The sequence below is a fragment of the Pelodiscus sinensis genome, chromosome 25, assembly GCF_052426305.1.
Source record: "Pelodiscus sinensis isolate ZL-2025 chromosome 25, ASM5242630v1, whole genome shotgun sequence".
Lineage (NCBI taxonomy): Eukaryota > Metazoa > Chordata > Testudines > Trionychidae > Pelodiscus > Pelodiscus sinensis.
This window is the reverse complement of record NC_143076.1, coordinates 17,159,275-17,173,644: the sequence shown is the minus strand read 5'-3', so window position 1 is coordinate 17,173,644 and position 14,370 is coordinate 17,159,275. Positions and strand designations below refer to the sequence as shown.

At 51.4% G+C, this 14,370-nt stretch overlaps 1 protein-coding gene across 1 annotated transcript; it reads right to left on the bottom strand.

The window, feature by feature from the left end:
- Nucleotides 1-4,733: 4,733 nt before the first annotated feature.
- Nucleotides 4,734-12,979, bottom strand: TLCD5 (TLC domain containing 5). Its single transcript, XM_075909629.2, has 3 exons — nucleotides 12,825-12,979; nucleotides 10,550-10,749; nucleotides 4,734-7,673 (listed from the first exon to the last, which is right to left on the bottom strand). The coding sequence occupies exons 2-3, from the start codon at nucleotides 10,743-10,745 to the stop codon at nucleotides 7,135-7,137; spliced, it is 735 nt and encodes a 244-aa protein (XP_075765744.1). The 5' UTR covers nucleotides 10,746-10,749; nucleotides 12,825-12,979; the 3' UTR covers nucleotides 4,734-7,134.
- Between the last annotated feature and the right edge of the window lie 1,391 nt (nucleotides 12,980-14,370).

The following is a 14,370-nucleotide window of genomic DNA, read 5'->3' as shown; positions in this document are numbered from 1 at the left end:
AGCGCGGGGGGGGGGGACTCCCTCAGCCCCTCCCCCCCCAGCGTGCGGGGAGCACTGGCCCCGCCCCGGCAAGGCCTGGCTGCACTGGGCTTGATGTGCCCCCCGCTTGTCTGGATCCCCCCCCACGGGACTGGAGCACACAAAACCCATTAGCCTGCCCCCCCTCACTCCCCAGTATTGGGGACCCCCCCACGGGACTGGAGCACACAAAACCCATTAGCCTGCCCCCCCACACTCCCCAGTATTGGGGACCCCCCCACGGGACTGGAGCACACAAAACCCATTAGCCTGCCCCCCCCCCTCCCCAGTATTGGGGACCCCCCCACGGGACTGGAGCACACAAAACCCATTAGCCTGCCCCCCCACACTCCCCAGTATTGGGGACCCCCCCACGGGACTGGAGCACACAAAACCCATTAGCCTGCCCCCCCCTTCTCCCCAGTATTGGGGACCCCCCCACGGGACTGGAGCACACAAAACCCATTAGCCTGCCCCCCCTCCCCTGCCTGGGGGGGTGGAGCACACAAAACCCATTAGCCTGCCCCCCCCCCCCCTTCAGCCTGGGGGGGTCAGGACCCCCACGCACCCCCCCTTCTGCCTGGGGGGGTCAGGACCCCCACGCCCCCCCCCACACGCCCCAGTATTGGGGACCCCCCCACGGGACTGGAGCACACAAAACCCATTAGCCTGCCCCCCCACACTCCCCAGTATTGGGGACCCCCCCACGGGACTGGAGCACACAAAACCCATTAGCCTGCCCCCCCCCACCCCAGCCCCAGGACTGGAGCACACAAAACCCATTAGCCTGCCCCCCCACACTCCCCAGTATTGGGGACCCCCCCGGGCTGGAGCACACAAAACCCATTAGCCTGCCCCCCCCACCCCCCGCCCCGGACCCCCCCACGGGACTGGAGCACACAAAACCCATTAGCCTGCTGGGCGCAGGAGGCCCGGAGCGCGCGGCGTGGGGAGGGTCTTTCTCCTTCTCATTGGGGGCCATGCCCCTGAGGGTTTTATTTGATTTTTGCATCTCACTTGTGTGCGGCCCCCCCTCCCCCACTGATTTTTCTGTGGGTCAGTGGCCCCTGGCCCAAAAAAGCTTCTCGACGGGGGAGGAGAGCTGTTCAACCCCCCCCCCCCCCTTCACAGATACAGGGAGTAGGACAGGAGGGACCCCTACCCCTAGAGACATGCAGTGCTGAGCTAGCGAATTGTATCCTTTGGTATATATGGTTGTGACAATTTTCTTCCACTATTTGATCTGAGGAGTGGGTCTGGCCCACGAAAGCTCATCACCTAATTAACCATCTTGTTAGTCTTTCAAGTGCTACATAGTCCTGTTTTTTTTTTTTCTTCCAAGGATGTTACAGTGGAGGCTGCTGCAATAAAGATCCAGTCTTCTAAGGCCACCCCTGCCTTCTTTGTGCTACATAATGAAAGTGGCAAATGTTTTGATGTGGTTTCTTAAAACCACATTTAGTAGTTGGCCTCCACTCAACCAACCCAGGCTCATCTCTGCACCCACAAAACCCTCCTCGGGGTGTGCGTCAGCTTTATGAAGGAGATAAAAGCAGGCCCCCCCCCTCCCCATCTGCCACAAAAGGAACATTTATCAAACTTTATCTGATGGTACATCCAAGTCTAGTCGGGTGTGGTTTATGCGGAGCAGTGCAGCTCAGTTCCCATATGCATGGTGTCATGGACATGCTCTACATATCACTCAAACCTGGCTTTCTGGTAGATCAGGTATAGGCTCCTATTATTTCAAAACAGCTCATACTTTAGGGGTGAGGAAATTAAATCCTCCATAGCTTAGGAACAAACCTATACCTCCCATACTGTTTTTCCCCTTTTTATGGGCATGCTTCTTTGCTGAAGTAGGCAAGACCAGTACAGACCCTAGGATCTATTCCTATTTGAGAAACTATAACAAACTGGCTGAGTCCTGACGTTTGATCTGCTGCTGCTAGTACCCTAGGGTGTGTCTAAACAACAGGATTTTTTCAAAAACAGTGGCCTTTTTTCGAGAAAACTTCACCTGCGTCTAGAGTGCTGCTGCGTTCTTTCGAAATTAAATTGAAAGAACACGGCGTTTTTTCAACTGCAGAAAACCTCATTTTACGAGGAATAACGCCTTTTTTCGAACGTGCTCTTTCGAAAAAAGGTGTTATTGAACGCAAACAGTGCTTTTTCGAAGCACTGGGTGCTCTCTTTTGAGAAAGTGGCTCTCTTTTTCGAAAATACTGGTTGCTGTCTAGACGCTCTCTTTCGAAAGAGGCTTGTAGTCTAGACGTACCCCTAGGTTGCAAGAATCAGTATTGACAGCCACAGGGTTAGAACTCTCAGGTGGTGCGTTCCTTTTGGAAGACTCAAGCATGAACACAACAGCATAGTTAGCAGTAGCACAGCACTATTGAGGCCCCAGCGGAGATCAAGGCCCCAGTAGTCTAAGGAAACAGCTACAATATGGGCTAAAATTGAATTAAGATACACAACTTCAGCTGCATTAATTGCGTAGCTGAAGTCGAAGTACCGTAACACAACTTTTGGCGCTGTCTGCACTGCAGGAAGTTAAAAGGAAGATGTGAAATGAGGGTTACAAAAGTCGAGGTAAGAAGCCTGTTATTTTGAAATAACGGGCTTGCTGTGTAGGTGCACACTCTGTTATTTCAAAATAATGTGAGTTATTTCAAAATAACACTGCTGTGTAGACATGCTCTAAGTGAGCAGCTGTAGAAAGAGTCCTGAGGCAGGATAGAGAGGAAATTTTATACCTATGCATGGAACAATTCAATTTTTAATAATTTTCACATTATTTGTTTATTTGTAAGCATTTATTAATTTACATGTTCACTGTTGTACTATTTTAAGCTTATCTTTATCAAATTTTCACAACTGTAGCAAATTAGAAAGGACCAGTTAATAAACAGAGCCACTTTATAAACAGTTAAAACACATAGCCAATATTCCATCAAAACATATAGGCTGTATCTACACTGGCCACTTATTCTGGAAAATCAGCCGCTTTTCCGGAATAACTTGCCAGCTGTCTACACTGACCCCTTGAATTTCCGGAAAAGCACTGACGATCTAATGTAAAATCATCAGTGCTTTTCTGGAAAAACTATGCTGCTCCCTTTCGGGCAAAAGTCCTTTTCTGGAAAACTGTTCCGGAAAAGGGCCAGTGTAGACAGCCCAGATTTCTTTTCCGCAAAAAAGCCCCGATCGCGAAAATGGCGATTGGGGCTTTTTTGTGGAAAAGCGCATCTACATTGGCACGGACGCTTTTCCACAAAAAGTGCTTTTCCGGAAAAGCATCCTGCCAATGTAGATGCACTTTTTCCGAAAATGCTTATAACGGAAAAGTTTTCCATTATAAGCATTTCCAGAAAATCATGCCAGTGTAGATGTAGCCTTTGGCTACGTCTACACTGGCTCGTTATCACGCAAAAACTATTTTGCAGAAGAGTTCTTGTGCAAAAACTCTTCCAGAAGAGAGCGTCTACACTGCCATGTGCTTTTGCGCAAGAGCATCCATGCCAGTGTAGACGCTCTCTTGCGCAAGAAAGCTCTGATGGCCATTTTAACCATAGGGCTTTCTTGCGCAAGAAATTCATGTTGCCTCTTTACACTGGCCTCTTACGCAAGAACAGTTGCGCAATAGGGCTTGTTCCTGTGCGGGAGCGTCAGAGTTCTTGTGCAAAAAGTCCTGATTTCATACATTAGAATGTCAGTTTACTTGCGCAAGAACATGCGGCCAGTGTAGACAGGCAGCAAGTTTTTGCGCAAGAGCAGCCGCTTTTGCGCAAGATTGCGCCAGTGTAGTCACAGCCATAGAGTACGCCTCCTTAAGTAAAGCTCTGAAAAAGTTCTCAAGCCACATTTCTCTTCCTTTGTGTATTGATAACTTGATTATTATGGATAGAAATGTCACTTTTGTTGTGGTCAGTGAAACTGAAATTTACCAATAAAAATCTACTTCTTCCAAGTCTAATTATGCCCATTGTATAGATAGGGAAACAGACACAGAGAATAAGTGATTTGCCCAGTGTCTTATAGGTAATCTGTGACAGAGCTAGAGATTGAATCCTGATTTCCTGCATCCCAAAACAGTAGTATCATCTGTAAACTGCCCTTTCACCTGCATTGTTTCTTTTTTCCATAATACCAATTGGTATGAGAGTTGTAACATGCCCAGCGATGGCTCACTTGATTTGTTAGGCCGCATGACTTATACATCTCAAAGATATTCCTTGCCCAAGAGTAAGAAATGGCTACAGCTTGGATTCCTGTAGCGCCCCTCAAATTACAGCCAAGTTGACTGAAGATTCTGGGCACTTCCTTTTGATAAAATGCCTGTAGCTTTATCTGCCAAATATTCCACCTTTCTGGGCCACCAGCTTGTTTTTATTAAAGATCAAATCATTTAAAGCAATAGCCGATTTAACTTACAGCAGACTCTAGCTGGGAAAGGGGATGGTGCATTCAGAGAATTCATCATCTTCTTACACCTGTCTGTTAAGCCCACAGCAGGCTTGGTAGTTAGGCTCTTAGCCTGCCTTCACATGGATGCTTCCACCATCTCCTGCAGCCGTGGCCCAAAGAGGAAGGGTTGTGTGATTCTGGAACGGAATAGCTAGAATGCATTGGCTTTAGCAGAGGCGTTAGCCAGCAAGCTACAACTCAATACTGAGTCCTACCACCCCGCTTTTAAAGAGACTCGACACAGCAAGTTCACATTACAAAAGATTTTATTACAAATCTTATCAACTGGTGGAGCTTTAATAATTAAGCTCTGGCAAGGAGTTCGTGCCTAATGCTAGTCCCGTCCCATAACCTTGGCATATCCAAGGGCTCCAGCTAATTTGCATGTGTATTTCCAAGACGACACCATTTGTATTCCAGGCCACGAGGCATTCAGCACACATTGATTGAACCTCCGTCCAGGCAGCCTCTTCTCTTGCTTTTTCTTCCAACCCCCCTGCGTTTGTCTTCGCTCTCGTTGCAGCTGCAGCTTTCCTTCCTGCCCTCACAAGAGCTTTCCATCCCCTCCAGATACTCTCCCTCACCGCCTCACCCCTCCAGCTCCCCTCACACGCTTGTGCATTCCCCGCCCCTGCCCTCGTCACGTTCTAGTGTCACTTCCCCCACACTCAACCCCAGGGGCTCCAACAGCCTCTGCGGCCCCTGGGCAAACTGTGGGAGAGGCGGCTCCATGCTTCCGGAAGGGGCAGGGCCCCTGGCAGAAGAAGTGGGGCCAGGGCAGCCAGCCCCGATTGCTGCCCCCCTCCAGCCTTTAGTGCTGCTCTGTGTGTGCCGTGTGGAGCTCCAGTGGTGAGTTAAAGGGCCCGGGGCAGCCAGGAGCCCTGGACCCTTTTGAATCAATGGGCCCTGAGGCAACTGCCCCCTTTGTCCCCACCCCCCACCAGTCGGCAGGCCTGCTCAACCCCAAGGCAGATAACAGGACAAAGAGGGGAGCCACAATAGGCTCCAAATAATAAGGGTGGAGACCTCAGCTGGCCAGAGGAGCTGTATTCCCTATTCCCACGGTAGTCATTTATCCTGGCTTCCTACTCCCCCAGCAGAAGCAACACCACAGGTTTGCTAGAGCAGAAGGAAGGCTGATCCTCCCCTGCATGAGCTCTCAGAGTGGACCACGGAGGAGGGGAAATCGTAGGGAGCCCGAGGCCAACCCACGGCCAGTTGTTCTTTGGCTGCAGCAGGAGAGGTTTTACAGCTGGGCTGAAATCGGTGCTGTCATCTCAAGCACGATGCCACCCAGCGGTAAAGCCTGAAGGTAAGGGGGTGGGTTGTCCTGTAGACTAGGGGATAGGGCGTCCGCCTGGGGAGGGAAGAACGATGGGTTCAACTCCTGCCCCCCGGAAAGCAGTGTGACAGCCAACTACTCCAGTGGAAAACGGGATAAGGGTCGCCCTTAAAGGTACGGTGGTGGGGTAGGTTCTGGCGTGGACTAGGGGACAGGGCATTTGCCCATGCAGGGAAGGGTGATGGGTGCAAATACAAGTGTCGAGAGATTAACACACAAGCACCCCTGACTGCAACAGATCCCGTGCCACAAGGCCCCGGAAGGGACACTCCATTGAAGCCAACACACCCGCACGCAGATATTGAGTGGTCACACCTGCCAAACAGTCTCCACTTTTCATGTAACCTTAGCAACAAATGAAAAGATGCTGGTGTTACACCTCTGGAGACGGCTCGTACCCAGAGCAAGTATCTACCAGGACACAATTCTCCTGTATCCTCCTCACCTGGAAGGATCCCTTTAGCAGCAGGGTGTGAGGCGGGCTTGTGTCTCCACAGCTCCTTCCATCGGGGGTCTTGCATGGCTGAGAATGCCAACAGGAAGCACCGCACAGGAGCGCCTTCCTACAAGGAAGTGAACCAAGATGATGGGCCCAATTCTGATCCCACTTGTGCGGATGCAAAACCAGAGTAACTCCTCCGAAGGGACGTTGCTACAAATCAGACCAGAATCGGGTTGTGAGTATAAACCCAGACCAGCAGAAGCAAGACTCAAGGGGAAGAGTCATTTCATTAAAAGCAACCAAGCTAAGACATTGCCTCAGCGATTAGCCCTAGAGACCTACCCCTTCACAAAACACCCTCACTTCCAGACACCCAGCTCAGCCACAGTATGTACTTGGTGTTTGTGCAGTGCCTCTCATTCCAGTGTGTATTAGGTTATTGCATAGCTTGGGAAACCAAGGCAGAGGGTAAGTCACTTTGCTGGGTCACGCAGCTGGTGGCAAAGCTGGGAAGATCACACTCCACCCAGAGCTGGCTCTGGCCATAACACAACACTGCCTCTGAGGGGTAAGTTGGAGTTATACAGTGTGTCTGGACCAGGCAGCTCTATCACCCCATAGGAGACCATATCGGTGCTGGAGACGTTTGCACCTTCACACGTTCGGCCAAGTTATTTAGTCCTCTGCTTACCCCTTTCCCCATCAGCATTTGCTGGCCACCCAAAGTACCATTCGATTCAGGCTCATCCCAGGCTAGCTCATGACAGCCAACGTGAAAGGGTCCATTTCACATTCCTGCTGGGATTGAACGGCTGCCTAAGTCAGAATTCCCAGTAGACACACGCCGAGTGCAGTCAGCACGAAGTTAATGAGGTGTTAGGCGCCCGTTTGTTGTCAGGGGCACGTCCCCGCTGCTCCTGCTCCTCCAGGCCTGGTACTTTTTCAAAACTTTCCTCCTAGTGAAGCTGCAGATTCCCATCATGAACCCCAGGGACACTGCGTACATAGCCAGGCCGCCAGCCTTCAGCAACCACATGGGTCTGGGCGAGACGGTCATGGAATACATGATCTGCGCTCCCACCCCGATCCGCAGCACCATGAAGAGAACCACAAAGGAGCAATCCACCACGTCTCCCACGAAGCCGCGGTAGCGCCCGGTTTCCCGCAGGAACCAGCGGGCTTGCAGCAACGGGTTGGTGACCTCGCTGACGAAGATGATGGCGTTGATTTCGGTGGCCGACTTGCCCAGCCCCAGCACGACCATCATGCCACATATACTCAGTGTGTGATGAGCCAGCAGGAGACCTCCCTCTGTCTGGAAGTACATGCACCAGCTGAGGTCAAAGAGAAAGTAACCCAAGGTAAGGCACAGCATATGGACCTGGAGAGGAGTGTTGAGTGTCCCTGAAAGGAAAGAGATGCATTAAACCGAGAGGAAACCTCTCTCAGGCTACGTCTATGCCGCGGCTTTTTTGGCGGAAGATATGCAAATGAAGTGCTCATTTGCCTATCTTGCACTCTCATTTGCATATCCTCATCCGATCCTTTTTGCGGAAGAGGTTTTGCTATTGAAAATCCACATTTTTTAATGTGCCATTTGTTGGGGGGAAAAACCCTTTGGCGCAAGATCCCTTATTCCTCAAAAAATCGAGGTTTACAGGATCTTGTGCAAAAGGCTTTTTTCCCCACCGATAAATGGCCCCATGTACACAGGGCTTTTTAAGGGCAAAACCTCTTCCGTAAAAAGGATCGGAAGAGGACATGCAAATGAGAGCACAGAATATGCAAATGAGAGTGCACAATATGCAAATGAGTACTTCATTTGCATACTGTCTGCAGAAAGAAAGCTACAGTGGAGACATAGCCTCAAACACCACTTACACAGTGGACCCGTAGCAATACAGCTGAAAAACAATGGCCGCTTACTCCGTAGATCTGCTCTCTGATTGTGGTGTGAACAAGGAAGACGCTCCCTCCCCAGATTTACTACTATGCCGTTAGCATAGCAGAGCCTCCGCAGCTCAGAGAGAGATGGAGGTGGAGCCAAGGTCTAGTCTGCCAATGGAACAGCAGAGGTGTAAGTGAAGGCAAAAATCTCCAAGTCAGAAAGGAACCAGCTTGACTCTCAGACCCCAGGTGAAGTCTGCAGACAGCTGACAGGCAGAAAGATATTTTAACATGTACATTTACCAAGCAGGATTAGGAATTGTTGAGAGACAATGAACATGGAAAGGAAAGGAATCAAACCAACTGTCCTCTACATCTTGGGCTTGTGGGATGGAAGACATTTTGTCCCTCAGAGATCTGCCACCACGTAGTTCCCCTTTCTACAGTCCCAAGCGGATAGCCCTATAACACTGCGGTACTGTACTTCACTCGTGGATGTTAGCGGATGTTTCTGGGTCCTACTGAACATGCTGTGATGAAGCGGGGATTGTGTTCACCCTCTTTGGCTATGTCTGTGCTGCACCCCTCTTGTGCAAAAACTTTGCATATTGCCGCACTTCATTTGCATAATTAATTAGGGGCCACTCTTGCGAAAGAGGCTTTTGGGCAAAAAGGAGCTGTGTAGACGGCTCCGTTATGCACAACCCCCCCCCCTCCCCTTTTCTTCCTGAAAAAATGAAGAACAGCTCTTGTGCAAGAGGGGTTTTTTGCGCATAAAGGAGCCAGCTACACAGCTCCTTTTCGTGCAAAAGTGGCCCCGAATTAATTATGCAAATGAAGTGCGGCAATGTGCTAATCCACGCTTCATTTGCGTAAACTTTTGCACAAGAGAGGTGCAGTATAGACGTAGCCTTACCATTGGAATGTGGCATGTGATTTCTACTGTCCTATCATAACCCCGTGTGTGCCATCAGTAATAATTGAAATGTAAAGAGAAGGAAAGCAAGAAAAATGTTGCTTGAGAACTTAAGATAAAATGCAGGAACGCAGACTTCTGAATTAGGCTTGTAGTAGTGAATGACTAGTTCAATCAGCTGGAATGTAGGCTATTTATTTTGTATACCTTGACATGTAACATTGATATTTTGTGTTCTTTTTAGTTTTATGTAACCATGTGGGTCCCAAGATGACAGCCACAAGGTGGCTGAGGGGGATATCTTTTTATTGGACCAACATCTGTTGGTGAGAGAGCTAATCTTTCAAGCCACACAGAAGCTTCAGGGGGTACCGAGTTAGTCTGTAACAGGAACAACTTAAAAAATAACAAATAATCTGGTAGCACTTTAAAGACTAACACAACATGTAGATGGTATTACGAGCTTTCGTGGACACAGGCCACTTCTTCAGATGAATGGAGTGTTGGATGTCCAAAACCAAGAACAACTATTTGGTTTTTTTAAGCTACACAGAGTTCTTTTCCAGGTCTGTCAGCCTATGAGCTCTGTGGAGTTCACAAGCATGGCTCTTTCATCAACTCAGGTTGGTCAAATAAAAGATATTCCCTCGCCCACCTGGTCTCTCTCAGTTGGAGTTTTCATATCCCTAAAGCTCAAATACTTTGAATCTCACCTTCTACTGGCATGAAATAATTATCTGACCTTGCCACAGAGTTTGCCGCAACTGTGAAAATGTAAATGCAAAACAGCTTAAAAATAAACAGTCACGATTATCCACCAAAGTTAGTAAAAATAAACACTGAATTCTAGCAAGCCTATTAATCCTGCCGCTTTGGTGGCTTGTAGAGTATGTGTAGGAGAGCAGCGCCTATCCGTACTGGAGAGCTCTTGCTGTTTAGGAACCTGATATTTTAAGTTGCTGCCATGCATTGTCCTCACAATAACAGCAGAACCCTAATGGGTTCCAGAGGCTGAGCGAGTCGGGCAGGATATGGGATTAAATCAGAGATGGGCGTAAGGCAAGGAGTTAATTCTTGATGAAGTCCAAAAATGTGCACAGTGCATTGCCTAACAGCTTGGAGCAAGGCCTTGCTCCAAGGAATTTCAGCATATGACTGGGGGAAACAGTTGAAAAAACAGAGAGAGAGGAAAAGTTAGAGAGCGATGTGTCTGCAGGTAGCAATAAGCAGTCAGGGATTGGAAAAAAAAAAGGGAGATGGGTCTCAAAGAACAGATTGCAGGGAGTCGGCCTACAGGCAGGCAAAGAACACCTGGCTCCAACAATGGATGACAGCATGAAAAATTGGGAGACCTGGTGTAGACAGCAAGAGGTAGCAAAGGGAGCTCTAAGGACAGAGAACTGATCACCGACTGACACAGATGCTGCCTTTTTTCAAGTCACCACCTGTCCCAGGGCAAAACTCCACCAAAACAAACCTGCGTGAGTGAGAGGCCAGGGGCCATCGATAAGAGCGATGTAGCCGGAGAGGCAAGTGATGAGGACCCCATGCACCAAAGTGACCAGTCGGCAACTCCACTCGTAAGTACGGTGCTTGTTCCAGTAGCAAAAACAGGTGTAGAGGGAGAGCCAGGCAGTCAGACTGCAGGTCGTCTGGAGAATGAGGAAGAGCATCCTCCTAGAAAGGATAAAGAAAGAACGTTATCGGGGAACAATCTTACCTCTGATCTTCTCCATCCATGTGCCGATTTTTTCCCATCCAGGTACAGAATAAATTTTTATGTGCACCAAGGCATGTGTGGATGTGCACCACCCATAGAAACAAAACACCCCACTGTGGGCATTCTGGTCATCAGCTGGGCAGCACTGGAACGTCTTCAGTGAAGGGATAAATCCAAAAAGACTCCCGACCCTAAAGTGAGCTCTGATCAGCACCAGCAGCTCCACCCAAGCACTTTGCTGGAAAAAGACATCTCGGAAAAAGACATCTCGGAGCCAGCCTCCAGCCTCTGCTTCCATCATCATGCCAAACCTTTTTTGCGCCTCGCTGGGCCCTCTCCATGTGCCTGTTCAGGTTACTGACACCTCAAGAGATTTCACAAGCCTTAGTCTCACCACAGCCACCTGACCCATTTCAAGCAGGCTAATGGAGACCCGGAGGAGGGACACCCACCTTCCAGGGGTGCATCCCATCCTGACTGTGTGGCTGCCCCTTTTTGTGCCCGACAGGGGAATGTGCTCCACACACTTGCAAGTCTATTGGAGAGATCATCATTCACACGGGAATGGCACCTGGGTGCCAGGGCCCTATGGCACTAGGGACGTTGATGCAACTAACACACAAAGATAACCCTGGCCGCCGTGCTTACACTCCCCAGTGTCTGCCACTGGTACGAAGGCCCACAGAAATGACGGTTTTTTAACTGATCCCATGACTCTGGCCTCAGCTCATCAACAGGAGGTAAAGCCAGGCCTGCTGCAGCCAGTGCATAGATCTCTACTGCTTGTCTTCAAGTGCATTAGCTGGCTACTTTAACTGCCTGGGACCCTCTGGGCATCAGCCGGCATGTTGCAGGACAAGCAGCTGGATGGGGAGTACAGGGTAGGAGAGCAATGAAAAGGCTTTTTGCTACAAGGAGGTAACTGTAGTATTCTAGCGTCGATGTAACCCATGGAGCTGTTGGGTGGGGCGCATGGTCCATCTAATAGTGGCACTGAGACCACTTACAGAGAGAGGATGAGTCTGCTCTACAGCCTTAACTGAGAAACAGCTAGCTTTTAGCTCTAGCTGTAAAGGCTCCTACACTAAGCTCTAAAGGTCCCAGGTTCAGTTCCACCCGGGCGTTATAGCAACACAAGCATAGAAAAGCTTTGGGGGACGTCTACGCTAGGCAGCATTTGACCAACTACACCGTGTCCTGTGCTAAAAGTCAGCGTGTGAACACGCTGTTGGCAAGTCTGCCCACCAAATACACACCCCACGCGCTTTCACTTTGTGGACACGAGAGCCCTCCAGCCGACAAAGCAGCGGTCGCATTTTTACTTGCCATGGCAAAACTGTGTCAGTCATGGGGCAGGGGAGGGGGAAGGAATAGGGGAGTTAAGCACCCAGGAGCCACAGAAGTGTTGTCGATCAAGTGTAACATGCCCATGGGTAAGCTGGGCAGGTGATGGGGAGGCAAAGGGGTGGAGCCAGGACCTCAGTAAGCAGCTGAGCTGACATGAGCAGGGGGCAAATAGTTTGGGGGGGGGGGCGCGACTCCTCTGGCTACCCCCCCTCTAGAGCAAACACACCGCCACAGCAAGACTAGCCCTTGCTTCGTGGGGCACTTGCCACAGCAGCCACATCCCTGACAGGACGCAGGGCAGTGAGTCGGGGTGCCACCCCCTCCTGTTCATATGGGGGGGAAGAAAGCACAAGGGGGATCCCACACGCTGTTAGCTCCCCCCCCAAGCAGCCCTCAAGCCCGTCCCAGCGTGAGACCCTCCCCTCCACCGGGGGGGGGGGATCCAGAAGAGGCCCTGCCTGGCAGGTGGGGGGTTTTGACAGGGCAGCAGCCCCCCCCCCGAGCGCCAGGAGGGAGCCCCCCGCCGGGACAGGGGAGGAGCCGCCGCGGTCCCCCCCAGCCTCACCCCAGTGAGTCTCCTCCAGGACGCGGGACGCAGCGACCCCCCCGCCGCGGTACAGGGCGTCCCGCCCCCTCGGGCCCGCCGGGGAAGGACGCCCCTGCAGCGGCGCCCCCCGCGGGTTACCTGGCTGGTCCCGCGGCGGCTCGGCCCCTCTCTCCCCAGCGCGGCGCGTCCGGCCTGGCGGCGCCCAGCTGCAAGAAGGCAGCGGGGGCGGGGCAGAGCCGGGCTCGCCCGCTCAGCTGCTGGCGAGCCCGGGGGAGGGGTGCGAGCTCAGGGGCGCCCCGAGCTGCAGGGCTGGCAGGGGGCGGGCACAGCCCTGGCTCTGTGGCCTGCGGGCGCGGCTCGCTGCTGCCTGCACCCCGGCTCGGGTGCGTGCTCCCCCTACGGCAGCGGGGGGCCCGGCCCGAAAAGGGGGGGCTCTCTGCCCCACCCCCGCTTCTCTCCGGCCCCCTGCCGCGCCCGCCAGGAGGAGGGGTGCCCCAACACAGCCGAGGGGGGCCAGAAGGAGGGGGTGCCAGGAAACGGGGCGTGGGAAGAAAGAAGAGACTGGGGAGGCATGCGGGGAGGCGGCCTTTATACGCTCCTGGCTCTGTCGGTATTTTAATAGGGTCCCTGGGAGGCTAGGGCAAGACTTCAAGCCTCTTTCCAAAGAGGCTTTTTCGAAAGATACCTTCGAAAAAGCGTCTTTCGAAAAAAAAGCATCTAGACGGCAATCTCTTCAAGAGAGCACCCAGGCAGTCTGGATGCTCTCTTTCGAAAACGCCCTGTTTGCAGTCAAGAACGCCTTTTTTCGAAAGAGCACTTTCGAAAAAAGGCGTTCTTCCTCGTGAAATGAGGAGTGCCGCCGTCGAAAGAAAAGCCGCGTTCTTTCGATTTAATTTCGAAAGAACGCGGCTGTAGTCTAGACACAAGTGAAGTTTTTTCGAAAAAAGGTTACTTTTTTTGAAAAAACACTGCAGTCTAGACACAGCCGGAAAGACAGGAGTAATCACTAGTTTGCTCAGGCCCATGGCTGAGGGGGAAACGGGGTCCATCAGATGGGCAGGCACTAGCTAGCAGGGTTCCCTCTGATTTTTTTTCCATCCACCTGCGGACTAATTTTTGTTATGTGCTCCCAGGTATGTGCAGATGCGGAAAGGCCTGCTGCTGGCTGTGGGCTCTCTGCTAATCGGCTGGGCAGCCTTTGAATCTTTTCTGAGGGCCGCCCAAGTGCTCAGCCTGCAGGGAAGGGGCATGCATTGTGTCAAAACTCCCCTACCCCTTCCCAAAGCATTGCTGCTCTCTGACTGTCTTTCCTATTGCCCTTGGCCGGGTATTTCCCAGGCGATGTGTGCAGATGCCTGGGTCCCTAATTATTTTCCAAAGGGTCCCTCCCACTTCCTTGAGGTTGCATTGAAAACTAGGAGCCCTGTTTCTAGAGCCCTGCACAGACACAAAATCTGTATCCCTGACTATGCAGATGTGGATACCCAGGACTATAAAGATCTGTGGATTTGCAGGGCTCTATCTGTTTCCTTTGACAGCAAGGCTAGTCCACTATAGAGTTAAGCTGTGCCAGAAGAGGGCAGCAGCTGGCTGCCATGGTTCTTCCATGGCCCCTAGCACCAGTGTCTGAGAGCTGTGCGCCTACTGTGTTTGGTGGACACAATCTAGAACTCCCCGAGCGCCG